General features: G+C 38.6%; 1 protein-coding gene across 1 annotated transcript in view; it reads right to left on the reverse strand.

Annotated features, from left to right (window-relative positions):
- abca3b (ATP-binding cassette, sub-family A (ABC1), member 3b) overlaps positions 1-25,678 on the reverse strand; it is a 40,725-nt gene extending 15,047 nt beyond the window's left edge. Inside the window, exons 1-16 of the mRNA XM_074656639.1 lie at positions 25,363-25,678; positions 22,897-22,973; positions 17,110-17,356; positions 13,457-13,587; positions 12,946-13,111; positions 11,648-11,907; positions 11,441-11,557; positions 9,807-9,927; positions 7,457-7,630; positions 6,078-6,259; positions 2,696-2,842; positions 2,388-2,517; positions 2,137-2,291; positions 1,825-1,980; positions 1,185-1,395; positions 836-986 (exon numbers count right to left, since the gene is read on the reverse strand). Coding sequence (XP_074512740.1) covers positions 836-986; positions 1,185-1,395; positions 1,825-1,980; positions 2,137-2,291; positions 2,388-2,517; positions 2,696-2,842; positions 6,078-6,259; positions 7,457-7,630; positions 9,807-9,927; positions 11,441-11,557; positions 11,648-11,907; positions 12,946-13,111; positions 13,457-13,587; positions 17,110-17,356; positions 22,897-22,950 — 2,402 coding nt within the window. The 5' untranslated portion in view covers positions 22,951-22,973; positions 25,363-25,678. The remainder of the gene's footprint in view (positions 1-835; positions 987-1,184; positions 1,396-1,824; positions 1,981-2,136; positions 2,292-2,387; positions 2,518-2,695; positions 2,843-6,077; positions 6,260-7,456; positions 7,631-9,806; positions 9,928-11,440; positions 11,558-11,647; positions 11,908-12,945; positions 13,112-13,456; positions 13,588-17,109; positions 17,357-22,896; positions 22,974-25,362) is intronic.
- Between the last annotated feature and the right edge of the window lie 1,892 nt (positions 25,679-27,570).

The following is a 27,570-nucleotide window of genomic DNA, read 5'->3' on the forward strand; positions in this document are numbered from 1 at the left end:
AATACTCTGTTACGAGGAGAAGTCCTGCATTCAAAATCTTACTTAAGTATTAGCATCAAAATATACTTGAAGTACCAAAAGTAAAAGTACGCATTGTGAAGAATGGCCCATTTCAGAATTTTGTTTATTTCATGATCAGATTATAATTATGGATGCATTAATGTGTACATCACTTTAATGATGCAACTGGTAAAGGTGGAGCTTATTTGAATAACTTTATATACTGTTGGATTAACCTTTCATAATATATTATAATCTAAATCTGTAAAGTAACTAGTAACTAAAGCTTTCAAATACACGTAGCAGAGTAAAAAGTACAATAATGTCCTCCAAAATGTAGTGGAGTAGAAGTACAAAAAAGCATATAATGGAAATACTCAAGTAAAGTACAAGTACCTCAAAATTGTACTTAAGTACAGTACTTAAGTAAATCTACTTATTTAAGTTCCACCACTGATGACTGGAGAAAGTAATAATCACTTCAGGCCTATGACAATGATAAATAAAAATGAAAATGTTACAAAAATAAACGTTATTCTATTAATTTCCATATAATTTTTTTGTCAAAGCCACAGGGAGCCACTGGAGAGGAGCTAAAGAGCAGCTGCTCTAATGAAAAGAAGAAAGAGCCATATGGTTTCTATCCGTTATATAGATTATAATCATATAAACCAGAGATAGTGTAGACTGGCCCCTTTCACAGAAGATATCATTCATAGTCATTATGCTCAGCGGGTGTGATTCCTGGTCAATGGTCTTTCTACCCTTTAGGCTGGCCATGCCGACACAGGCCACTGTGTTATTGTGAGTGTGAACAAAGACCTGAGCGACTCACCTGCTGGTGCTTTCTTTGGGCAGGATGTAAGAGAGCTCGGCTCCCGCGCTGCTCTCCAGCGTGGCATTAGGAACATACATGTGGACGAGGCGGGTGATCTCGGACACGTTACAAAGAGCGTCCTTCACTATCACCATGTGGTAGCCAGCACCTGGTGAGCAGAGGAAAGGAGGCCTATATAATTAATCGTAACAATGATGTATGTTGCCTCTATTGATAAAAGACGAGTGCAGGGCCCGTTCAAAACATCTGCCTGTTCATGCTCGGCCTGTGGTGTTGCTTGCTTGCAGCTTTCTCGTGAACCGCTCATACTCTCGCTGCAGCTATCTCCACTTCACTCTCCGCTCACCATATTTGTTCTTAAGGAAGAGTGGTGACCCGCTGCACTGCAGCTCTCCTCCTGCCATGATGGCGATGCGGTCGCCGAGCAGGTCGGCCTCGTCCATGAAGTGCGTGGTGAGCAGGATGGTGCGACCGCGCTTCTCCCCTTGCAGAAGGTCCCAGGTGGCACGTCGAGCCGACGGGTCCATACCTGATGTGGGTTCATCTAACATCACCACCTGGAGACAGATAACGTTATAGATGAAGAGATGTGAGACGTGGTTTACGGGTAACTATGCTATTTTTCAACCTGGACCCTATTTTCCCATGTTTTTGTTTCTAAGTGCCAACAATTTCAGAGGTAGAACGCTGTAACCGGCAGCCACGAAACGAGGTGCGAGGGCAAGTGAGCAGCTTCAATATAAAGTTACGTTCACTAAAAGTGCTTGTTTTTGCCACCGACAGGCTCAGATTGTTATTATAAGTGTCTGTGAGCAGCTACCGTCTACAGCGCTCTCCCTCAATACTGGACCAATTTCAGAAATTGTTGTTGCTGTTGTTGTTGTAAAATAGGGTCCAGGTTGAGAAATACTGAAGTTACCCTTTAATGTGGAGGGAAGGATGGGACAAAAGGAATGAGATGGAATAATGATCGTGAAATTCTTCACCTTGGAGTCTCCGATGAGGGCGATGCCAATAGAGAGTTTTCTCTTCATGCCACCAGAGAGGGTCTTGGAGCGAGCCTGTCGCTTGTCCTCAAGGTTCAGGATACGGATGATCCGGTCGACCTCATCTGGAATCTTGTCTTTGGAGAAGCCTTTCAGCTGGATATCAAGCAGAGAAACACACCAATAATAAGTCTTGAATATGTTTTTATTTTCAAAATAAGGCTTGTTTTATTAAATGTTAGCCAGAAAAACAATTGTTAATTGTGCAGAATTGTGCAAGAGCAAAGATTCAGCTGAAGTATATGCGAGTACCTGTGCGTAGAAGAGCAGGTGCTCCCTGACAGTGAGGTTATCAAACAGTACGTCATGCTGGGGACAGAGTCCCAGACTGCGGCGGATAAGAGCCATGTCCTGACAGATGTCGTAACCGTTGATGTAGGCCCTGCCACTGGTGGGAGGATACAGCCCTGCAAGCACACACACACACACACACACACAAAGGCAATCAGTTCAGAGTTCAGATCATTTAGGTGGCTGTTTGATTGTGTGTTTCAGCTGATCACCTGTCAGCATGGACAGCGTCGTGGTCTTCCCAGCACCGTTGTGTCCTAGCAGCACCGTGATCTGTCCCTCAAACATGTTCACCGTGAGATCCCGCACAGCCTGCCGCATCTTGTTGCCCACTTTGAATTCCTGGCGAGTGGATAAACACAAAATATTTACTGAGCAAAAATAAAAAGGTATGGGGGGGCAGAGTGACCTTCTCACTACTGCAGGAGAATCTTTAATGACCGTCTACAATTTGTTTTGGAAACTTGCACCATCTGCACCGTGTTACAGCGAGGGGACACGTCTGCTTTTTGCAGCTCACCTTAGCGAGGTGTTTAATCTTGATCCCGGAGACTAGTCCAGCTGGCTCCTCCTCCATAAACTCCCCTTTCAGAGCCTTCTCCGCATCCTCCTCTTCCTCCTTCTCATTCACCAAAGCCATGCGGGGGCTGCTGCACCAGTATGAAGGCTGATGAAGACGAGGCAGGTGTGGGGATTGAGAGAAAGTGAAGGATAGATAGAGGTAGAAAGTCGATAGTTAGCAATTTACAATTCCAGTATTCATTTCCAACATATTTCCACAATATTATCCGATATTAGAGCTGTCAAAGTTAACGTGATGATAACGCATTAACGCAAAATCATTTTAACGCAATCAATCTTTCGGAGGTTGTGGCGGGCTCAGTATATACCACAAGGGTTTTCCTGTTATCTTAGTTAACCCTCTGAGACCCATGGGATTGCCGGCGATCCCGGACGACATGACCGTTTTTAAAGAGTATGTAGTGGACTCACTCTTAAAGCTAGAGTGAAGATACAGGTATAATCTATAAAACCTAAGGAATCCATTGGTACCAACCATGTCATACTAACTTAGCGCAAAGGAGGTTAAATAACATCCCAAACTTGAGCAAAATTTTGGCGAGGAAAAACTGGCATGGCCATTTTCAAAGGGGTCCCTTGACCTCTGACCTCAAGATATGTGAATGTAAATGGGTTCTTTGGGTACCCACGAGTCTCCCCTTTACAGACATGCCCACTTTATGATAATCACATGCAGCACACTGACACACTGACACACTGACAGCTGTTGTTGCCTGTTGGGCTGCAGTTTGCCATGTTATGATTTGAGCATATTGTTTATGCTAAATGCAGTACCTGTGAGGGTTTATGGACAATATCTGTCATTGTTTTGTGTTGTTAATTTATTTCCAGTAATAAATATATACATACATTTGCATAAAGCAGCATGTCCACTCCCATGTTGATAAGAGTATTACAAATTTGACAAATCTGCTCTTCAGTGCACTTTCATAGACTAAGCTACTTTTTAATTCTGCACACCACAAACAGCTCTACTCTGCACCTTTATAGACTGGTTTTACTGTATTCTACCAATAATGTACAGCTTATTCTGCACTTGAGTCTATTTTTAGCAAACTGTCTGTCTCAGTTCTCATCCCGCATTATATTATATTTGACATTTCTTAATCCCCTGGTCTCTACTGTATATCTCCTATATTTTATTATCCAGCACTATATTACTTTGTTGCACTATATTCAGATTTTTAATATTCACGTATCTCAGCTGTTACCCTGCACTGTATTCAGTTTTAACAGTTTTCTTCATCTCCTGGTATTTTTATATCTGGTATATTTTTTGTACTTTAAGGTAGATTTTAAACAGATAAAAAAATGTGTGATTAATTTGTGATTAATAACGATTAACTCTGGACCATCATGCGATTAATCGCAATTACATATTTTAATCAATTGACAGCTCTACAAAACAATACATCATATAATGCACACACTGTATGTGTTTCTCAGTGAAGCAAAGTGATTACAGGATGCAACAAGGGAAGCAGAGAAACCGATCATTCATAAAAACACCAGAAAGAGAGAGTGGGCCGACATTAACATTGTTCGTGAACACTCTACATTAGAGGGGATTGTTTCCTGACCAAGCCTCCCTCTGGTGCACTTCCTAAGAACCAGAGTCAAACCTCCACTTTCTTCATCTCACACACAATGGGCATAAAGTGCGTCAACGTCTAATCCCCACCCTGCTGGCAGTCTCTTCAATTCCTGATTACTGGGAAATGGGTTAGCATGAGTTTATATTTGTGTGTGTGTGTGTAAAGGCACGTCCATAGTTGTTATAAACATGAACCTTATTTGTGTTGGCTGGACAGACTCAGACGCTTCCTGTTATTCTAGCCGGCTGAACCCAAAGACTTCCTCTGGCATCAAGTTTTCAATCCCCCCCACCACCACCACCGCTGTCAATTATATCAGAGCCACTTTCCCTGAGTGCAGCAATTTCTTTAATCTAAGCCAATTTTTTTTCTCTTACAGGAGACTTTGACATGTTGCTGTAAGTGCTGAACACTTGTGCCATTTATTCACATGATAATGTGTCTTTAAACCAAAAGCCACGACCGGGTTCAATTCCTGGTATCAAGAGTTCAGGGTGGTTCACGCCTTTCAACAAACAACGTTAATGGATTTGCACTTATATAGCGCCTTTCTAGTCTTCCGACCACTCAAAGCGCTTTACATTACTTGTCAACATTCATGCAAGGTGCCAACCTGCCTATCAGGATCTAATCTAAATACTCATTCACACACCGATGGCACAGCCTTCAGGAGCAATTTGGGGTTAAGTATCTTTCTCAAGGACACTTCGACATGTGACCGGAGGAGCTTCCGATTGGTGGACGACCTGCTCTACCCTCTGAGCCACAGCCGCCCCACATGTCACTGGTCATGTTTGTTTTTTTACTGCACTAGTAGTATTAAGCGGAGATGTGGAGGACTCGAGTCATGTGACAGGAACTTGAGTCGACTTGAGTCACCGTTTCGATGACTTGCAACTTGACGACAGGAAATAAATGACTTTACACTCGCCTTGGACTTGGAAGATAAAGACTCATGACTTGACTTGATTTGAGACATGAGGACTCGTCTGTGTTCAAATGTCAATGGTGACTTAACAGGTGTCTGTGTAACGTTGACCGGTATGCAAGTGCACATTGGGAATGGCATTGTCATGATTGGATGACTAATCCTTGTGACGCTACCTGATGAAATTGATAAATAAATAACTGAAGATCGCCCGAGCACAGCGGTGCTTCTATTCTCTCCAGTAATGCATCTCTCCCGGTGCAGCTGGCGCAGGGTAAATACAGTAAACCATATTAAATCAGAAGAAATCAAAATTCGAGCGCACACTAGAACATTATATTCCTAAAAACATGCCGAAAAAGGATTTTTTTTTAATGGCTGTTTTAATGGCCGATAAAAGGAAGTTCCCTATGTAAAAACCATTGACTCTAATATGTCAACAAAATAAAACAAGAATTTTGAACCTGGATTTATCCAATGTTCAGATTTCTGTTCTGGAAATGTATGCAAATTAGTGCATATTTAATAAAATAATGCATCTTTTGCATATTTATACACAAAATTAATACAAGTAATACGAAACATAATTGCCTTAATTTAAGAAAAGAACTGGGGAAGTCACCTGGGGTGTCTCCCCTAAAGGCACTACATTAGATAACTGAAATTAACATCTGTATCACTTCTGAATGCAGCATCTGTTCATACTTTCATCCCACTAACGTAGCCCTATTTGGTTAGATTTTTAGTGAATGTGTGTATGTGTGTGCAAGTGTGAGCCGCTTAGCTTTGAAGCATACCAGGACGAAGAAGTACCACGGTAGAGGCACTCCGTACTCTCCAGGAAACACTGCCTCCATGTACCAGGCCACCAACCCGTAGAGCACCGAGTCAAACAGCAGCAAGCCCAACACCTGGGCCATGGAGAAGTCATCGTCCACCGTCACAGAGTCAAACATGTTGGACCACTGGATTCCCGTTCCTACAGAGGGGAGAGGGATGAGATAAACATGTTTTAAAATGCTAGATGTTTTTTTTTGTTTCAATAATTTATTGAAAGAAAAGTACATGAAATGTATAACAAACATGAACAATGCAATTTCTGGTTTAACAATCCCCCCCCTCCCCAACCACACTAGGGATGGCAAGAAGGGGAGTGAAATTTAAGTAAATAATAATGCATAAGGATGAATGGTGAATAATAACATGTGCATACTTACATATGTATACATACATCCATATTTGTAAAAATAAATAAAATAAATGTATTTTATTTCAATTTATTTATTTTATTTATTTATATTTTATTTATATTTACAAATATGGATGTATGTATACATATGCAAGTATGCACATGTAATTATTCACCATTCATCCTTATGTATAAACTGTACATATACACATACACAGCCATAAATAAACAGAAAACTGTTTATGAAAAATAAATAAATGATAAGTAATAATGATGATTATAACAATAATACCACAAATAATAAAAATAATAAATAAATGAACAAACAATGAAAAAAAAATGTAAATAAATATATGACTAGATTAAAAGATGGATAAAAACAAGTAAAAAATAATAAATAAAATTAGAAATAATTACGCTTATAAGTACACTGGCACACACCAACCTGTATACACGCATATATATGCATAGTAACAATATTAACAAAACCGAAGCATCGATACCATCTAAGTGGATAAGCAGTCAGATAACCAAACAGAAATTATATCGGGTCAGTAGGCAGACATTGCCCCCAGGACATCGTAGCACCATTAAAAGGTCATAGAGGGCTGGTGGTGGACCGGCAACAGTGCATGCATAAGTGTAGGCTCAGAATGTATTAATACGGTGCAATGTCGTCAGCAGGCAACCTGTCAATATTGATAATTAGCGGTTGCCAGTTGGAGTAGCATCTGTCCAAGGAGCCTCTCGTAGTGAAGATGAGACATCACATAACCAGGATTTAAATGAGGGGGGTAAGGGGGACTTCCATAGCAGAAGGATTCTCCTGCGAGCGAGCAGGGAGATGAGAGCGATCACATTTTTTGGAGATATTAGTTGAGATGTACCTGGGGAGTTGGTGTGATATTGCACTGAAGCACTACGGAGATTACATGGACGATTGTTTTAAAATGTGTGGACTGTAGTTCCATAAACCTGGAGTCTCACCTTTGCCTTCAAACATTCCTATGAGCTGAGCTCCCATGGCCATGGCCACGTTGGAGATGAGGCAGGCCGACACCTTCTGGGCGTGGGTCAGCAGGTCGTAGCGTGGCCACAGGAACAAATAAGGCAGGTAGCTCATGAAATAGATGAAGCCGCCCGCTGCTGCCGCCACATTGGCTGAAGTTAGACAAAAAAAAAGGAAAGAAAGAAGAGGTTGAGAGGATGCTGAATGACTTGTGTAGCCTTAAAATAGTGAACTGGAGAGCGCAATCACAGACGTCGTCACTCGTTTTGTTGTCACAGTTACAGAAGAAGAACATTTCTGTGACGAGCTCAAACAAATGCATTTGTAGACCTGAACAAGCTCTAACTGGTAAATTACAATGTGACAAATCTAGCAGCTACTTTTGCGGCAAAACCCATTTCCCTGACTGACAGAGCGAGTCTGTGAGTGCTGTTCACATGAAGCATTAAACAGGACAAATGAGAGACGGTGGAGAAATGGGGGATGAAATGTGAGCAGTGTGAATGAGGCGGATGAAAGACTTTCAGGGCTGTTAATGCTTCCTCTTCCGAGCAGCATGACAAGACATCTCAAAAGGGCACATGAGGCAGACAATGTGACATTTTGTGCCTGATTAAGTGCCATTATCTACTCCGAAAAAGTGCATCAGTGAGTGGGGAGAAGTATCCAGACAGCTGTTCGCACAAAGACAACCAAAAATGGCCAAGGAGGGCACTGAAGGATCGTCTCAGTTGGTTTGGCCTATTCAGTCTCTTCTGTCTACACAAATCATCATTTATATGGAGAATCCTGAACCTAGTTGTGGCTCATTATGTAATCATCTTGTGTTTTGGCGTGTTTATATTTATGTACAGTGTCAGAGAGGAAAACGTCATGATGATGCGGTTTCTTTAGTTCATATTATTGATGAGCTCAGCAGTAATTGACACGATTTTAGGTCAGAGTGTCAAATACTACAGTTTGGACAATTATTCACAGACCACAGACAGGCTGAGGGAAGAGAAAGGAAGAGCAGAACAGATCTTGTCACATATCAATCACGATATACTACATATGAAATAACCACATGGTAAAGTCTATTTTTGTATACTTCTGTGTGAATTAAATACTTGACAAATAGAGAAGTACTGAGTATTTTTCTCATTTTAAGTGCAAAATGAACAGTTTTAAAAGGGACTGTATGTACGTTTTTACACGTATAAACGTTTTTTAATCATTTTTTATTGCCAATGTGTGAACAGGTTGTAATCTAACCAAACAAATTAGACCTTCCGCGGCTTTCTGGGTTTCCTCTCTCAGCCTGTAGACTGATTTTAATGTGGGCAGTTTTTTCCGGGAACGTCCAACGGATGTGACATCCTGCGTGCTCACGAGTGCCTTTACTCTCTTCAGCTCAATTTGCGGGTAACCTTCCAGGCACGACCGCTTTGGAGGGAGGCCTGAGGGGACGGGCTGTCAGCGTTGCCGACTTGGCGACTTTCTTTCTAGATTTAGGGACTTTTGGAGCTGCCAGCTACTTTCATTGGAAAAGAGTTGAGAACACTGGGCTGGTTTCTTTGGTTGGATAATAAAATGTAGTGTGCTCTTGCTCGTTCCTCAAGATTACCAACCCTAGCAACCAATTATAACCAAGTGAATGTTTCTTAAACTACGGCACAGCTTAGCAAGTGCTTATGTGCAAAGTCACTTTGCAAAAGGCTGCATCAAACTGGGACTGTGATGAGCACTCGCAACCTGAGCTGCTTTGTTGCTGAAAGTTGGCAGGAGACGCTTTCATTCAGATGCTGGTCTGAATGAGTGAGAGCACAAAGAGGGAAAAGGAAGAGGAACATGAGAAAGAAGAGATAGGATTTAAATAGTTTTCTTTCTTGTTGTTCAGGTCGGACAGGGTTCTTTGATTTCATGTAGCTTTAAAGTGAACAAAGCATTTCTGTTCACCAGGAAAAGGAACAAAACCAGCAGCTAAAATAGATTTACAGTAGAAGTAACTGACTTGCATTGTTTACCCTCTCACAGCTGATCAATACAGGTTGTACGAGCATTTAACTCCTATCTCTTTGTCTAGTTTAAACATGTTTTTATAGCTGATGTGGCTTTTATTGCTGCTTTCATGCTCTGAACCAGCTGAGAGGAGGCAGCAAAGCAAACAGCAGACACTTTGACCTACATCTGAGAGACTACCTACGCAGTGTTACACACACTGTACATGTAAGCGAAATGGAGCCACAGAGAGTTTCCTGTAAAGGGCATCCGACCACATACACACAGTACAGTACACAAAGCAGTCAAAGAGAAAAAGAGTGGACGGACACAGAAAGAAACACACACCTCGTGAGAAGAAGGCACTGATCATGAAGCTGAAGTTGATGGTGGCCACAGTGAAGACGAGCAGGAAGACAAAGACCAGCGTGGGGTCGCTGTAGGACAGCACTGCTCCATAAGGGCTCACCTAAAACAGTTAGAGAACAGATAGCGCTCTGTTACGATGTGCTGTATAACCTGTAATGCACTGGTTCCCAACCTGGGGGCCCCGACCCCCATTAGGGGTCGCCAGACTTTCACAGGGGGGTCGCCAGGCATTCTTGATTTTAAGCAGTGTAAGACAACTTTAAACAAAAATATAAGGTTGGCCTAAATCTCAGCATTCATTTTTGTGAAGAAATTAAATTGTTATTTTGAAAGCTTGGATTATTATTTAAGATATAAACAGGATAAGGGCACGGTGAAGACCTGAACAGAAGTTATAATCACAAAGTGTTCCCTCTCTGTTAAACAGCCTCGTCCTGCATTAGAAAAGTACGCAGTTAAAACAACCAAAGGGAACAATGGCCAAGCATCAGGGAGAAGAAGACACTGAATTTGTCAAAAAAAAGAAGCTTATTAAGTAAGTATGATTGTTAAAAATAAAAATAAAATAAATACAGAGAATTGTATTACAAGTTCATAAATAATAAAGGAAAACTCATCTCTGAAGCAATATTCAAATAATCATAACATAAATACACACACTTCCTGCAGTTATTGCGTTCACTATTTGGGTTAATTGTACAGTTATCAGTTGTTCTGTACTGTTATTGTTATGCATTGAATATAATGTGAAATAAATGTCTATAAAACATGTCACTTAGTCAAGGTTCGTAAGTTAAATCAATGATATTAAAGGGGTCCCCTTAAGGAAAAAGGTTGGCAATCACTGCTCTAATGAACTCATTCCTGCGCATCATGTTGCAATTGTAACGTTAAACTAGTTCACTGCTCGACACATACAATATCTAACTATTATGAACCGGTTATTAGAATAAACTAGGGCTGTCAATCCATTAAAATATTTAATCACAAATTAATCGCACATTTCTTATCTGTTCAAAATGAACCTTTAAGGGAGATTTGTCAAATATTTAATACTCTTATCAACATGGGAGTGGACAAATGTGCTGCTTTATGCAAATGTATGTATATATTTATTATTGGAAATCAATTAACAACACAAAACAATGACAAATATTATCCAGAAACCCTCACAGGTACTGCATTTAGTATAAAACAATATGCTCAAATCATAACATGGCAAACTGCAGCCCAACAGGCAACAGCAGCTGTCAGTGTGTCAGTGTGCTAAGGCGTTATTATCGTGTTAACTTTGACAGCTCTAGAATAAACTATTCAATACTTTGCTTTACAGATAATTTATTTTTCCCCACTCTCTTTTCCTCTTAGTTTCACTTGTTCCTTGTTCCACTGTAAAGCAGTGGCTTATTAGTTATACAAGTCACACTGGATAAAGTAGTGCTTTGAGAGCTTAGCTACATATTTGTACTATAAATACATTTGTACTCAACGCTACTGTAGATAATGATGTTGTGTTGCCTTTTTCTTATCTAAGAAACTTGTTTAAATATGTGGTGAAGGTATTTCGTGCTGGAATGTTGTTTATGCAACTACGTTTCGCAACACAAACTCACCTGGATACAAAGGAGCAGAGTGACAAAAAAGATTGAAAGGGAGAGGAAGAGGAAGAACATGAGGAACCAGGCGCTCCAGTGGAGCCAGTTGCTGAGACCCATCATCCTCATGTACTCCTGAAATACACAAGAAAAGGCAGAGATTAAGGATCAGTTTTAACACAACAGCAAGAAAAGCATCCGTTATAGAGAGACACACAAGCACACCTTGAGCTTCCTCTCCTTCTCCTGCACCACGGCTCGTACTATGTTGAGGGAGGTGTAGGTGAAGCTGAGCACCAGCAGCAGGGGCAGTTGGTTCTGAATGGCCAGGATGAAGACGTCGTATATAAAGGCAGGAAAAGGAAACCGCGCCAGGACCACTCTGGTATGTGACAGCAGAAAGGCGGCGGATGTTCTGTTGTAAGAGCGCATGATGGCTTTGTCCACCGCATGCTGCACAGCTAGGAACCCCTCTCGGAAATAACCTTAACAGAGAAAAGAAATGTAAAAGCTGAAGTCAAATATGCTCTCAAATGACTCATGGCACAACCACACATACAAATGTGACCTTTTCCACCAGGCAAAGTCCTTCTAACTTCCCTCTAAAAGTTAGCATGAAAATGGATAAGAGGCATGTGGAGGTTGGAAATCCATATTCATGCGACTCTAAAAGCTTCGTCGGTTCGATTATACTGTGAGGGTGACTTCATCTGTTGGAGCGTGCCTCTTTTACCTCTCAACTTTGGAGCTTCATTATGAAAAAAGGTCTGGGCCACAGCCGAACAGTGTCTTATCTAATCCCCCAATTCATCATCACATCATTTAAACTTAACAAATCTGACCAACCTGAGGGACAAATGTGAAGATGCGGTTGACAGTGTTTGGTGCCCGACATCCTCACAAATGCCCCACAAATGATGCGAGGGCACAATTCATCCCGACAGTGCCAAAACTAGATGTGCAAGGCCGTGGTTGCTATGGCAACACGACCGGAGGAGAGGGCTCTCGCTGTTGTGGATAATAAGTGCTTTTTTTGTCATAAATCATAAGTCAGAGCAGAAAAATAAAAACCTGTTTGACATAATGTTGTGGCTTTTTAATTAAAGGACTAATACTTATTTTAATAACTACTCTGACAAATGTGAGTTTTAAGAATATCTAACTAGGGCTGTCGGTCGATTAAAATATTGAATTGTGATTAATCGCATGATTAGCCAGAGTTAATCGCGATTAATCTCAAATTAACATTTTTTATCTGTTCAAAATGTACCTTGAAGGGAGAATGTCAAGTATTTAATACTCTTATCAACATGGGAGTGGACAAATATGCTGCTTTATGCTCTATTTCGAACATTGATTTTGGGATGAGAGGCCCTCCCAGGACGGTTTAGTAGCATCAAAGCAGACAGGATGTTTGGGCTTAAAAGGTGACAGAGAAAGGGGAGAAAAAAGAAGTGGGAGGGACAGATAAAGAGAAACAAAGGCAAGGAGGGGTCAAATAGAAAGAGACGTGGGTTTCTCACCAGGCGTGCCCCCCTCCTTGTCATACTGCTCCCTCGGCCCTGGCAGCTGAAAGAGGGGGTAGAGGCTGAGCGTGTGCCAGTCCAGGTCACTGTTGGGGTTCAGCTCCGACCTCTCCTTGGGCGGGGCCTTGCGTGGGGTGAAGCTGAAACGCAGATGGTAGCTCACCTGCGTATGAGGATGCAAAAAAGAGAGCGGAGTTAGTCGACCTGAACAAAGCCGAGAGGAGTGGAGAGAATTTCACAAATCAGGTCTCTTCATTAACTTGGCTGCCGTGGCCTCACACTCAGTCAGTTTTATTGAGTGGAGTAATAAATAAGCTACACTATGCAGTGAATGACAGAGCTGCAGTATGCTTTGGCTAATTAAATACCTACCCATCATTTTTCTCATGCTATTATAGCCAGATTAAAAGGATCAAACCTGTTAAAAGGCACCAGAATATAGGAAATGACTTAGATTCAACTGTCTACCTGCTACAGTGTGTGACAGTGTGTGTATGCGGCCTTTAACCTTTAGGGGCAGGGGTTCATCATCGTGGGTGAAGGGGTGCTCAAACACCACGGCAGCCAGCAGCTTTCCCGACAGAGGGTCATTTCTCACGTAGTCCTCAAACTGCTCCTCTGTCTCAAAGCCACGCGGCACTGTAACAAGAAACACACACACACACACAGATACAAACAACATCACATTAGTTGCATGGCATTCATCTCACGTACTTCTGTTTTCATGTCTGTTGACCTTGGTGCTCGCTACTCTCACCGAAACGACAGCCTGAAAGCTGGTCGAGATGCTATCAGCATACTGAGTTCTACGGCCAATAATATCAAATCACAATAGGTCAAACCCGAGAGAGAAAAGTGCACCTGAATACGTCCGCGTACGTGCTTTCTTTCACACAGATGCTAGATCACACAAAAAGGGAAGAGATACGCACAAAACTGAATCACACAAAAGACGTCCGAGCAGACCAAATGAAACTGAATGAAAACAGAGAGCTGGGAAATATCAGCAAATAAGATAAAAACACGGATTTCTTTCTTTTACAGAACTGGATTTCTCAATGGCATTGTTCTATTACACTTATCAAGCACACATGAAGGTATTCGGAGTCTGGTAAAAGAAGTCAGTATCACACATCGGTCCCGGGGGTAAATCTTGGTCAGTCTCATAAAATAAACACTTGCATGCAGACGCACAGAGGTCACAGAGGTCACAGAGGTCACAGAGGTCACAGAGGTCAAGGACAGACAGTTCAAACATGCATTCGTCACACTGCTCTTCACTTCTGCTGTCGGTCTTGAATACTCCTGAAATGGTTAGTAGTTTAAAGCAGTTATTCCCAAACAGGGGTACTTGTATCCAGGGCTTAGTAGCTCAACTAATTTGATTAAAATATATATAAATCAGGATTTGCTCAAAGTTATACATCCACATATTTGTGATTTGGAACAAAAAATAAACATCCAGATAGAATTACAAATTGGCATGATGCTGATCTTTATAATAACTACACTGAGTGCACACTACACACCTCCACCTTCTATCAATCTGAGCCAGTTATGACACCTTAAAGCCACGTGTGGAGTAAATGAATGCCAGTTAGCGAGCGAGCAGAGTCAAAATAGTTAGATAAAAGTAATATGGTTTAAAGAGTTATAGATTGAAGCGTTAAAGTCATTTATAAACATTTAAATAGCTAGTTAAAATGAACGAGTGAACTTTTTAAATAATTAGCCAAGTAATGGATAAATGGTTCAACTAGTTAGTTCAAAATAATGGCTAGAAGTAACGAATACAAAAATGAAATAGTGAGCTAAAAGTAATGGATAAAACATAAATAATTAGCTAAATGTTATGGATAAAAAGTTGAAATAGTTGGAGAAACATTATGGATAAAAAGTTGAAATAGTTGGAGAAACATTATGGATAAAAAGTTGAAATAGCTAGCCAAAAGTAATGGATAAACCATTTAAATAATTAGCTATAAGTAATGGATAAAAAGTTGAACTAAGGCTAGTTGGTTAACAGTAATGGTTCATCAGTTGAATGGTCACAGTATAAGAAAACATAACATCTATCACTGATGATCTACACAAAAAAAGTCAAATCATCTTTTTACCAACAACAACAAAAAGAGATTTCACAATAGAGGAAATCTCATTTCACTATTTCACAATACACCATGTGGTCTACAACAAATAACAATGCGTTTCAACATCTAATAGCTTCACAACAAATGTGCTGCTTTGTTTTAGTGGTCCCAGTTCAACAATCCTTGTGTTGTTTAAATATGTGAAACTATGATGTTTGAAATATCACAGGGCTTTTTTTAACTGTTCAAGCGAATCCCTCGTTAGTCAGAACCTTTTGAGGTCACATTTCGGTGGTCTTCTGTGTGCATGACATACTCAAATTCAACCTCGATCATTCCCCTCCACCTATCCGTCTGTACACGACGGCGAGCAGCTAAATTATTCATTAACGGCTGAGCTGGGATCTCACACGCAGCTGTGTTCACGACAACCTGCAGTTACTCTGCTCTGTCTACCTGCTGCTACGTCGCTGCCGTCAGCCTCACGCTGCTGCCACCCTGCTGGTCGTCTGTCAGCGTGAAAACAAATATGAAAGCTGTCTGTTTGCACACCTGTCAGTCAGTCAGACATGTTTATCTGAATGGCTGGTAACGCAGAGGTGTGTGTGTGTGTGAGTGTAGGTGTCTTTAGAGAGAGGAGACTAACATGCTACAGTGTGTGAGTTTCCTTTCTTTCCCTATCTAAACTCCCAGCTGACACAGTCTGACAGGAGGGTGCGGCCTGTTTGCTCTCCTGAGGGCCGTTTCTAGAGGAACCAGTATTCCAACCTCTGTCCCAAATTACAATTGGTGTCAAGGCTGTGGTATTTGTTTCACTGGTTATACTGGTGGCACTGACAGTTTAAATTTGCGGATGTAAACAATAGGCTTTGCTGCGATGGAATCCAGGTTTTAAAAGCAATCAATTCTTATATTTTATCTCAAATGTTTGTAGAATATTTCCTTTCAGTAATATCCAGCATACTTTAGCAAAGGATTGAAGTTTTGGGGTAAATTTTTATCACTGAATTTCCAACATGTTTTATGAAATGTTATACTGAGAGAATGGCCACATGAAAAAGAATAGTTTGACATTTTAGGAAACATGCTTATTTGTTTTTCAGAATCAGAATCGGATTTATTTGCCAAATACGTGTGCACAAACAGGGAATTAGACTGTTTGTCAATGTACTTATAAAGAAATAACAGCTAGGCACGAGGACAACAAAGCTGGACAATAAAGCTAAAGAATAAACACTGTTATATACACAAGTATGTGAAAAAGGTGTGTGTATAAATATCATATAAATAAATAATGGGCTGTCAAAGTTACCGTGATAATAACGTGTTAATGCAAATTTGTTTTAATGCCACTAATTTCTTTAACGCATTAATGCAACTTCCGATTTTTAGGTTGTAGGTTGTTTTTAAGCTAGAGTGAAGATACTGGCATCATATGAAACTAGAAATACCTAAGGAATCCATTGGTAACAGCCATGTCATACTAGCTTGTTCGCAAAAGAGGATAAATAACGCTGCAAACTTGTGCTAAATTTTGGCAAAGAATAACTGGCATGGCCATTTTCAAAGCGGTCTCTTGACCTCTGACCTCAAGATATGTGAATGAAAATGGGTTCTCTGGGTACCCACGAGTCTCCCCTTTATAGACATGCCCACTTTATGATAATCACATGCAGTTTGGGGCAAGTCATAGTCAAGTCAGCACACTGACACACTGACAGCTGTTGTTACCTGTTGGGCTTCAGTTTTCCATGTTATGATTTGAGCATATTGTTTTATGCTAAATGCAGTACCTGTGAGGGTTTCTGGACAATATTTGTCATTGTTTAGTGTTGTTAATTGATTTCCAATAATAAATATATACATTAATTTGCATAAAGCAGCATATTTGTCCACTCCCATGTTGATAAGAGTATTAAATACTTGACAAATCTCCCTTTAAGGTACATTTTGAACAGATAAAAATTAATTTGCAATTAATCACGATTAACTATGGACAGTCATGTGATTAATCGCGATTACATATTTTAATGGATTGACAGTTGTACTGAACCCGTCACCCATTACCCACCTGAGGAGAGGCCCAGGCTGCTTCGCACATCCTCTGCCACCTGACGCACCACACTGGAGTTGCTGGGCACGTGGGCCAGCTGAAAACGATGCGAGATCCCCTTGGGTAGCACGTCAACGGCGTAGCTCTCGTAGACCGTGGCGTTCGGGTAGTCCTTAAAAGGCACCTTCTGACGGAGCACGATGAGGATGCCGGAGAAGAGCAGGGGCAGGAGGATCTCCACCAGAGTTACCAGGATTTGACGTTTCTGGAGAGCAAGAATAGAGATAATCTGTCATCTATTTGATATGAAGTCAGATAAAAAGAGGTAGAAGATAAAAAGAGGGAGAGGAGTTTAGGGTTTGAGGGAATATAAGGTTTTTTATAAGGGGTGAATTATCAATGAATATGGCGCACAGACTTAAAAGGTATTGAGATTAATTAACTTCACTATGTTTGACAGATTCATGACTTTAAGTAACTCAACACCTCCATGAAAAAGTAATAAATGGCTCCATATTTCAGCCACAGGTGAGGAATGTACAATGAGACACACACAACTGAGAGCACTGCAGCACTGGAAACACAACCTCGTATGCTTTGAAAATGCTAACTAACCACACATCATTTTCAGTCAAGATGAGGTTCTGGGCATCGGTTTATTCACTTCACACTATTCAGAATTGAAACTACACAATTTCACAGACACTTGACACGAAGCATAATGTGACGGCCTCCTACTGCTGCTGAGTGATTGCACTACAAAGTGACTTGGACAGTTTCAGGACATTACAGTCAATCTCAGCTGGGCGCCGATATCAGATGTTCCCCCTTTCAGCACTCAATCAAAAATGATCACTTATAGAGGGAAAGCTAAGAATAGACATGCTGCTGCCTGTGTGTCCATGTTTATAAAGGTGTGTTGTAATGCTTGAATACAGTTGGGCGTAACATTGTTCGCAGCCACAGTAAAGCCTCTGATGCCAGTGGGACAAGGTCCATGTGGAGGCAATTACCCTAGTGAAAATAACACATCGAATTTAGTAAAAGCATAAGCCATCACCAAGAAATCATTAACCTTGTTGATTACTAGGTGTTTTACAGGTGCACCGTTGAGAGTATCCTGGGAGAGGGGGGTGAAAACTGGAGGACCTCTACAGCAAGCGGTGCAGGAAGAAGGGCCAACAGGATCATCAGAGTAGGGATGCACCGATACCGGATCACATATCGGGCCGACACTGACTCAAATAGCTGGATCGGGTATCAGTGACAATGTGGCCGATCTATTCAATTCAGTTCTATGTTTATATACTATACGTTATATACTGGAATTTTATTTCCCGTTTAAGTTTTGACCAATTCGTTGCTGCATTATACTTGAATTGTAATTCTTGTTAATTTTGAAGATTTATTTACCAAGTTGCTTGAGTATGATTTAGTATTTTAATAATAAATAACAATTCATTAAAATGTATCTATGTATTTATTTGTTACATTTTGCTTTACAAAATTAAGAAAGCAATGTTTAAGTCTGATGTTTTCTTACACATTAAAGAATGATACCAGTCACTTCCACACAGTGAGACATACAGCTTATAATTAAACACTGGTATCAAATCTGTACTCCCATCCCTACATCAGAGACCCCAATCACCTCAGCCACAAACTGTATCTGCCTGCTGCCGTCTGGCAGACGGTACCTCAGTACGCACAGACATTTACTACAGACACAGTTGTACACATAAACAAATGTGTCCCAGTCTATTTCCTGTTGCAGTGTACAGTATGTGAGTGACACACACGTCTGACAGGAAATAAACATGGGCCCAAGCTGTTGCCTAGCAATGTGAGGTGAAACGGTCTATTGGCAATACACGTGATATTTAAATATAGACATCATGTTAATAATACACATATGATAATATTGTGTAAATAACCCAGTGGCTCTTAAAGCACACTTTTGTACAGGTATGGTTACAGACTCTCTCTCTCCACCTCCCTACACTCGTATTTTGAATGTAATTAATTTGACAAAAAAAGAGACAAAACGCGCAATAAACAAAGTTAAAGATGAATTTAACTGATGAGGTTAGGGTTTTTTAAAATATTTTCTATAGATTTTGCTAGGGCTGACCCGGATGCTCCGAAGCTTCGACCGTTGCCATGGTAATCAACCTCCAAATCAGTATTTGAATACTTCGGGTTAAATCCCAAAATTGCCCATGAAATAAGGAATAATCCCACAACATCATTCATATTCAACATTAATTATTATTATTATTTATTTATCAGATGGACATCGCTGTTTGTTGTGTGTAGAGGTGTTCTGTGAATCGTCGATTACCTTTGAATATTTCTCACCGAAGCTTCGAAGCGGGACAGCCCTAGATATTGCAATAATACCGTTACTGTGAATCCTTTTGGCCGCGAATAATCGTGAAGTAAAAATCTGACATCGTGACAGCCCTACTACATTCCTGTTTACATTTTATCCCAATATTTAAACTTTTATGTCTTAGATTCTCTTTTTTTTTACTTGCGTGATTTTCTTTTTATCCATATTTAATGAGCATTGTTGCAGGGAGCCTGAGATCAAAGAGTGTTATTGCCAACGGCTGCTTATCTGTAACTGTGCATATGACAATAAATAAATAATAAATAAATAACTTACTAGGGTGAGACTATTTTTATTGAGAATATGGTTCGAAAAGGTTCGAAAAGGTTCGCTCAATAGATATCAAATATATTTTGTATGAACTCCTTCAAAACAGTTGTTTTCCTTAACTCACACTATCTTTCATATTGTTCTTGTTAGGCTACATGTCATAGGTAGAACAAAGATCAAGCCCAGTGATAACATTCATAAGTAGAGCAAACAAACTGCATATCATCAGCTATCAAAACCTGCTGTAGCTGAACTGGAAGTATGTCAACATGACCTCAAGTTTTCTAAAAGTGGCCAGTTGCCCATGGGGATAAGGACATCGCCACCAGGAAACAGGATGGCTCAAAAGTACAAGGTCTTTGCCAGTAACTGTTTTTAACAACCAGCTTTTACAGGCCTGAACTACAATGTCCGCATTGTGCTCGAGTAGGTAAAATGACGTAATGCATTATATTTGGTAATACGGTTTAAGTGATTAACATGCACTCTGTGAATATTTTCTGCAGCCAGGATGCACAGTAGTTTTTTCCTAATGGAGTCTCTGTTGTCTCGCCGTAAACTGAAGCAGCAGGGAGTGGATAAAAAGGGTGATGGAGCAACAACCTCACACCGACGCATGCTCTGCAGCAGATAGCCACTTCCATTTCTGGATAGCAGCGTTGTGCAACCATCAACTGATATTAATGCTCAAAACTATGCAAGCTGCCATTCAGAGCAACACACTAGCACTGTTTAGAGTACAAAATTCCTTCCTATCTTCTGTATACTGAAGACTGACGATAGGATTTTTACATGAACTACATAATGGTGGAAACCTCGAATAAACTCCTAGAGTAAAGCTGCCTCCACATGATAAGAGATTTACCCACCCAGAGGTAGGGTGCCGAGACTTGCAGAGGCAGCAGGTTATATATCTCCCTAAAAAGAGCGCAAGAACGCCATTCACTGTTTCTAAGCAACAACAACAGTTGCAGCCGTTCTTTATTAGTTGCGCTTTGAAAGGTCAGCGGCAACCGAGGTCAAAGTTGAAATAATCTGAACTCTGAGCACAGCGTTCTGTGGCGATTTCGAGCGGTGCACCGCGCCAAGGCTAGTCCTGCTCTGCCCGTTAGGAAAACAATGGCACAGCCGGCATAGAGCGTTTTTACCGCTTATCATGTGTGTATGGCTTAAAGGTCCCCTATCGTGCTCACTTTCAGGTTCATACTTGTATTTTGTGTTTCTATTAGAACATGTTTACATGCTGTAATGTTCAAAAAACACTTTATTTTCCTCATACTGTCTGACTGAATATACCTGTATTCACCCCTCTGTCTGAAACGCTCCATTTTAGTACATTTCAACGGAATTGCAACAAAATTGCGTTGCTAGGCAACAGTTTGGGTCCATGTTTACTTCCTGTCAGCTGATGTTATTTAAACACACTGCAACAGGAAATAAACTGGGACACATTGAGAATGTTTACGTTTAAAACCGCGTAATGGTCTAAATATTGTATATTTGTGACATCACAAATGGACAGAAATCTCAACGGCTTGTTTCAAACGCACAATTTCTGAATACGGGCTGTGTGTTTTTCTCTGTATATTGAGCGTTTTGACAGTTGAACAGTATTTATATAGCACTTAAAACCTGAAAAACTCACTTTTTACAATATGGGACCTTTAAGACGTCTAGTCTTTCATGGAGATTTTGAGCTGTTAATGTGTGTAACCTGCCTAACAGGTTAACCAATAGTTGAAAAAGTGTATCTCCAGTATACGTATGTAGACACACATAAATTGCTAATCATTTTTCAACTCCTTTCCTTTTTTCTTACATTTTATGTATTTGTTGTTTGGTTTTTGATGAACTCAATAAAAAAATCATTCACAAAAAAAAGGCAGATGTCTGTATAGACACATGTATCTATTAGGGGTGTAAGGAAATATGAAAACACATGAGTATTGTGATATTATGTTGTGTGATAACTCTTAAAAATCTAATGGCCCATATGAAACTAGAAAAACCTAAGGAATCCATTGGTTACAACCATGTCATCATGCTACCTTGTCAAGAAGGAGGCTAAATAACGCTCCAAAGTTACGCTACATTTTGGCGAGGAAAAAGTGTGATGGCCATTTTCAAAGGGGTCCCTTGACCTCTGACCTCAAGATATGTGAATGAAAATGGGTTCTATGGGTACCCACGAGTCTCCCCTTTACAGACATGCCCACTTTATGATAATCCCATGCAGTTTGGGGCAAAAAACATGCAGTTTTTTGCATGCAGTTCAAATGTGTTATTATCGCCTATTCTAAAATGTTATATTTCTGGTGTGTTCTTTATTCTACGACAGTTTTCCTAAAAGTTAATTTTATAATGAAATATATCACCTTGCTTACAGTATCGCAATATGTGAATCGTTACCCCTGTCTCATGATACGCATTGTGTCGCCAGATTCTTGCCAATACACAGCCCTAATATTTATAATTACATAATACAAAATCATGTCTCATGATCAAGTCTCATGATCAAGTCTCATGATCCATGTCCCAATTAAAAAAAATTAGCGACACAATAACTTATTATATTAATATAGAGTACGTATGTATATAGCAGTAAATACATAACTGTATACATTCCTTTTTATTTCTTCCTTTAGTGATACTTTTATATAGTTTGTACTATTTTATTCTCTATTTTATGTGTATATTCTATTCTGATTTAAATATTTTGAATATCCGTTGATGGGCTACAGCTGCATTTCATGTATTGTATTAAGACAATAATAAATCCTTTAAAAAGGTACAAACTGTGATTTACCCTTAGGATAAAAAGCCATAAAAGGCTTGGAAAGGCATGTGACAGCTATAACATGTTGACATAGCTCGAGCATGTGACACAACAACAGTGTAGGCACACTGTATATTACAGTTTCCAAGTAGCTGGCTAACATCATTAGTAACACAGTTAGTCACTTTACTGAATTTATGATGACCCCATAAGCCTATAACTTAGCAAATACTGTCATGAAGGCCTCTGCTCTGTAAATACAGATACTTTCTGACAATTCACAGTTGCAAACAATGTCAGCACCTTAAAAACAAATGACACATACAAGCTAGTGGGTGTACAGTAGGTTCACCTCCCTCCAACTCACCTGCTGAAGATAGTTTTTCCACAGCAGTAGTCCAAATTGTCGCGCAATAGCCATCTTGAGTCAGCCTTCTACAGTGGCTGGAGACAGAAAGAGAGGGACATTTTTAAGTTTCGGGTTAGTTAGAGCAAAATATACAATTCCATCTTTTGAAATGTTTATAAGAGCTTAAGTTGTGTTTTCGAATGAAACGCTTCCACCAGCAGTGATGCTGTAAAAAGTTTCTGATCTCTGTTTCTATTCTAACCATAACTCGAAAAGAGAAGTGAAATTGAGCAATCGGCAGTATCACAAGCAACATGATGTTTAGAAACTGTACACAAAACTATTTGTAAGGGGAAAAATTATGAAGAAAAAAACATAAGATAGGGAAACAGGTGTAGGTGGTATATCAGCCAGGACATGAGTTCAGTTAGAAAAAAGAAAACCACAGGCAAATGGGCAAAAGATTAAAAGAGGTCGTTGACATCCACACACTGAACCAGTTATACAGGCCAATTGAGGTTATTGTTTTAGTCCAAACAGGTCTATAAAATGTTGACCGCTGATAAAACTTAATAAACTCCAACATAATATGAGCTTTTGCAAACATTGATATGCAGATCACATAACTAGGTACAGTCCAAAGAGGGTGATCAATGAATTAAAGAGTCTACAGCAAGTCTCATAGCACTTTTCCCTCAAACTGGAGTCCCAATTCACAGAACTTGAGTTCATAAATGTGATAAAACTGGTTATACTGGGACTGTATGTCACACCGGTGCCCATTCATCTGAGTGGCTACATCCTTTTCATGATAAATCAGAGGTCACTGTATGTATTATTATGTAAATTAATTCAGATGACTATACTACATTATTAAGGCCAACCATTTATCTGTAAGTATGTTCTAGAAAACAACAAAGCATTAGAGACGTGGAGCTTTTTCCTTAATAACTGAACCATTTAAATAATTAGCAATAAGTGATGAATAGAACATTGAAATAATTAGCTGAATATAATTCAAAAAACTATTTTAGGGCAAATGGGCGAAAGATTAAAAGAAGTCGTTCATCCACACACTGAACCAGTTATACAGGCCAATTGAAGTTATTGTTTTAGTCGAAACAGGACTATAAAAGGACAGCGATACCTTTATGGCTTATAAACTCCAACATAATATGAGCTTTTGCCAATATTGACAGTCACATATGCAGATCACCTAACTATAGGTCCAGTCCAAAGAGGGTGATCGATAAATTAAAGCTTCTACAACCAGTCTCATAGCACTAATTCACCCTAACTGTTTTAACTCTGTAAGGCAACAGCTTGGTGCACCTTTTCCCCACACCTTATATTGTCCTCTTTTGGCTTATGTGCAGTAACTTGTTGTTTTGATACCACTGGTTACGGGTTTTAGTTTTCTCATTATTTGGTCTTTATGTTTTGTTCTTTTATTGTTGTTTTTATTTTGTCTGTATTTCATTGTATCTGTGCAAGCACTTTGAAACTATGTTTAGAAAAGTGCTATACAAATAAAGATTATTATTATTATTATTATTATATTATTCATATGAGTTGCTTCATCCTTTTTTCATGATGTATGTATTATTATTATAAATTAATTCAGAAGACTATACTACATTATTAAGGATAATCATTTATCTTTTAGTATGTTCTACAAAATAACAAAGCAATTAGAGACGTGGAGCTTTTTGTAACTTATTGTTTTGATACCACTGGTTACTAGGTTTTAGTTTTCTCATTATTTGGTCTTTATGTTTTGTTCTTTTATTGTTGTTTTTATTTTGTCTGTATTTCATTGTATCTGTGCAAGCACTTTGAAACTATGTTTAGAAAGGTGCTATACAAATAAAGATTATTATTATTAGGTAGATAGATAGATGGATAGTAACTTTATTGATACAGAGGGAAATTCAAGTTTCCAGCATCACAGTTAGTGCAAAAACATGTTAGTAAAAAGGCAGTAAGAAAGTTAGTAGTACAAAGTACAAAAAAATATACCAGATATAAAAATACAAGGAGATGAAGAAACTGTTAAAACTGAATATTATTATTCATCTGAGTGGCTACATCCTTTTCATGATATATCACTGTATGTATTATTATGTAAATTAATTCAGAAGACTATACTACATTATTAAGAGCAACCATTTATCTATTAAGTATGTTCTAGAAAAACAACAAAGCAATTAAGATGCGTGGAGCTTTTTCCTTATTAACTGAACCCTTAGCCTTGCTCTTCTCTGATTGGTCCACCGCGGCGTTCTGCGGCTCCTGATTGGACAATCGAGCTGTCCGTCAAATCCCTAAAGGATTCTGATGAATGCTAATGAGAGAGCTGAGCTGAGGAACAATGCTAGAGGTATTTCCAACAATATAACGCTGCTGACTCACCGACATTACGTCATTTTACACTCTATTAATCACCAAATGTCTCAGCCGAAGCGACTTTATGACATATATTACCTCAAAAAGAGCAGGTTTCGGCAGGTTTCGGTCTCCTCTTCCTATCGAGGTGAAGACAATTCCTCCTTTTTCTGTGTTAAACCGACAGATTCATCACTCTTCTGTCACATCACATCGCTGTCGAGGCTCTGCTGTTATTAGTTGGACGTCTGCAGCCTCCCGGTGTCTTTATTTAACCCTGTCCTGCTGTTAGCGAGGCGATGACATTGCAGCAGCAGCAGCTCCTGTATCAGCAGCAGCAGTCCGTGGATTCATCGTGAGAGATGCAGCGACAACCGTCAACAAAACACGTCACGTGATCACAATGGAGCAGAGAGTCACGTGATCTCCACAGCTGGGCCAACTGAGAATTATTAATAATAATAATAATAATAATATGTCTCATAGTTATGTTATTTGTTTACATATTAATCATAATTTAAAGTACCAGTAGTAGTATGGCCAATGTAATCAGAGGTGGAATGTAACTAAATACATTTATTCAAGTTCAAGTTTAGTTTATTGATCACATACACATTGAGATGGCAGTGAGTCTTTGTTCCTGTTTGTTACTCTCTCATCCTTGTATAATAGACAATCGATCGATCTCTCAATCAATTGAATAACAATAATGAATTAAATACGATCATCCTTATAAACATATAAATATAACAGCAACAATAGCAAATTGTTCAATAAATATGAGACAATTATAAAATAAAAACAGAGAATATACACCCACCCGCACACCCGTAAGTGTGTGGTGGTATTCAAGTACTGTACTTAGTACTATTTTGAGGTACTTGCACTTTACTTGAGTATTTCCATTTTTTATGCAACTTTATACTTCTATTCCACTACAATATTTTTTTATTATTATTATTTATTACATTATTATTATTTATTTATTATATTATAGTATATTATATTAACAAATTATTATTTTACTTTTATTTATTATTTATTTATAAAAAAGTAACTTTTTACTTATTTATGTTATTTTTTACATATTAATTTATTATTATACTTTCTAGTACCAGTAGTAGTATTGCCCTTCTACATTGTTTTAGCCATTGTAATCAGAGGTGGAATGTAACTAAGTATATTTAAGTACTCAAGTATTCAAGTCCTATTTTGAGGTTCTTGTACTTTACTTGAGTATTTCCATTTTCTGCATCTTTATACTTCTATTCCACTACATTTCAGAGACAAATATTGTACTTTTTACTCCACTACATTTATTTGATATTTTATCTTACGAGTTACTTTTCAGATTTAGATGAATAAATAATATAAATAAAGTTATAATCAACAAATTAATATTTATTATTTTATTTTATTTATTGTTTATTTATTATTATAATTTATTATTATTATTATTAATAATAATAATAATATTGTATTGGTATTTTAATTATATTTTGATTCTGATGTTATTTTGTACATATTCATTTATTATTAAAATTTATAGTACAAGTAGTAGTATTGCCCTTCTACATTGTTTCAGCCATTGTAATCAGAGGTGGAATGTAATTAGTAAATAAGTGAATTTACTCAAGTACTATTTTGAGGTACTATTACTTTACTTTAGTATTTCCATTTTCTGCAATTTTATACTTCTATTCAACTACATTTCAGAGGCAAATTTTACTTATATTTCATTTTATTTATCATTTTTATTATTATAGATTAAGATTTATTACTTTATTGATCCTGGGAGGAACTTCACAAACTTCCAAGCAGTATATAAAGTAATTAAAATTAGCTCCAACTTTACCAGCTGCAACATTAAAGGGACGAACACATGAATGCGTCAATAATTATAATCCAGTAATATATATTATTCTGAAACGAAACGGGCCATGCTACATGATGAGTAATTTTTTTACTTTTGGTACTTTAAGTATATTTTGATTCTGACACTTTTTACTTATTTATGTTATTTTTTACATATTAATTTATTATTCAAATTTATAGTACTACATTTATTTTGTCATTTTACTTAAGAGTTACTTTGCAGATTTAGATTGATAATATAAATAAGTGTATTTTATATATAACTATATATTTAGAGATGTGAGCCACAACTGTGACAAATAATCAAGGTAGACAGGAAGGAAAGAAATAAACCCCAAAATAATAATAAATAAATAAATAAATAATAATAATAATAATAATAATAATAATAATAATAATAATAATAATAATAATAATAATAAAAGGACACAC

The sequence above is a fragment of the Sebastes fasciatus genome, chromosome 13, assembly GCF_043250625.1.
Source record: "Sebastes fasciatus isolate fSebFas1 chromosome 13, fSebFas1.pri, whole genome shotgun sequence".
NCBI classification, from domain to species: Eukaryota; Metazoa; Chordata; class Actinopteri; order Perciformes; family Sebastidae; genus Sebastes; species Sebastes fasciatus.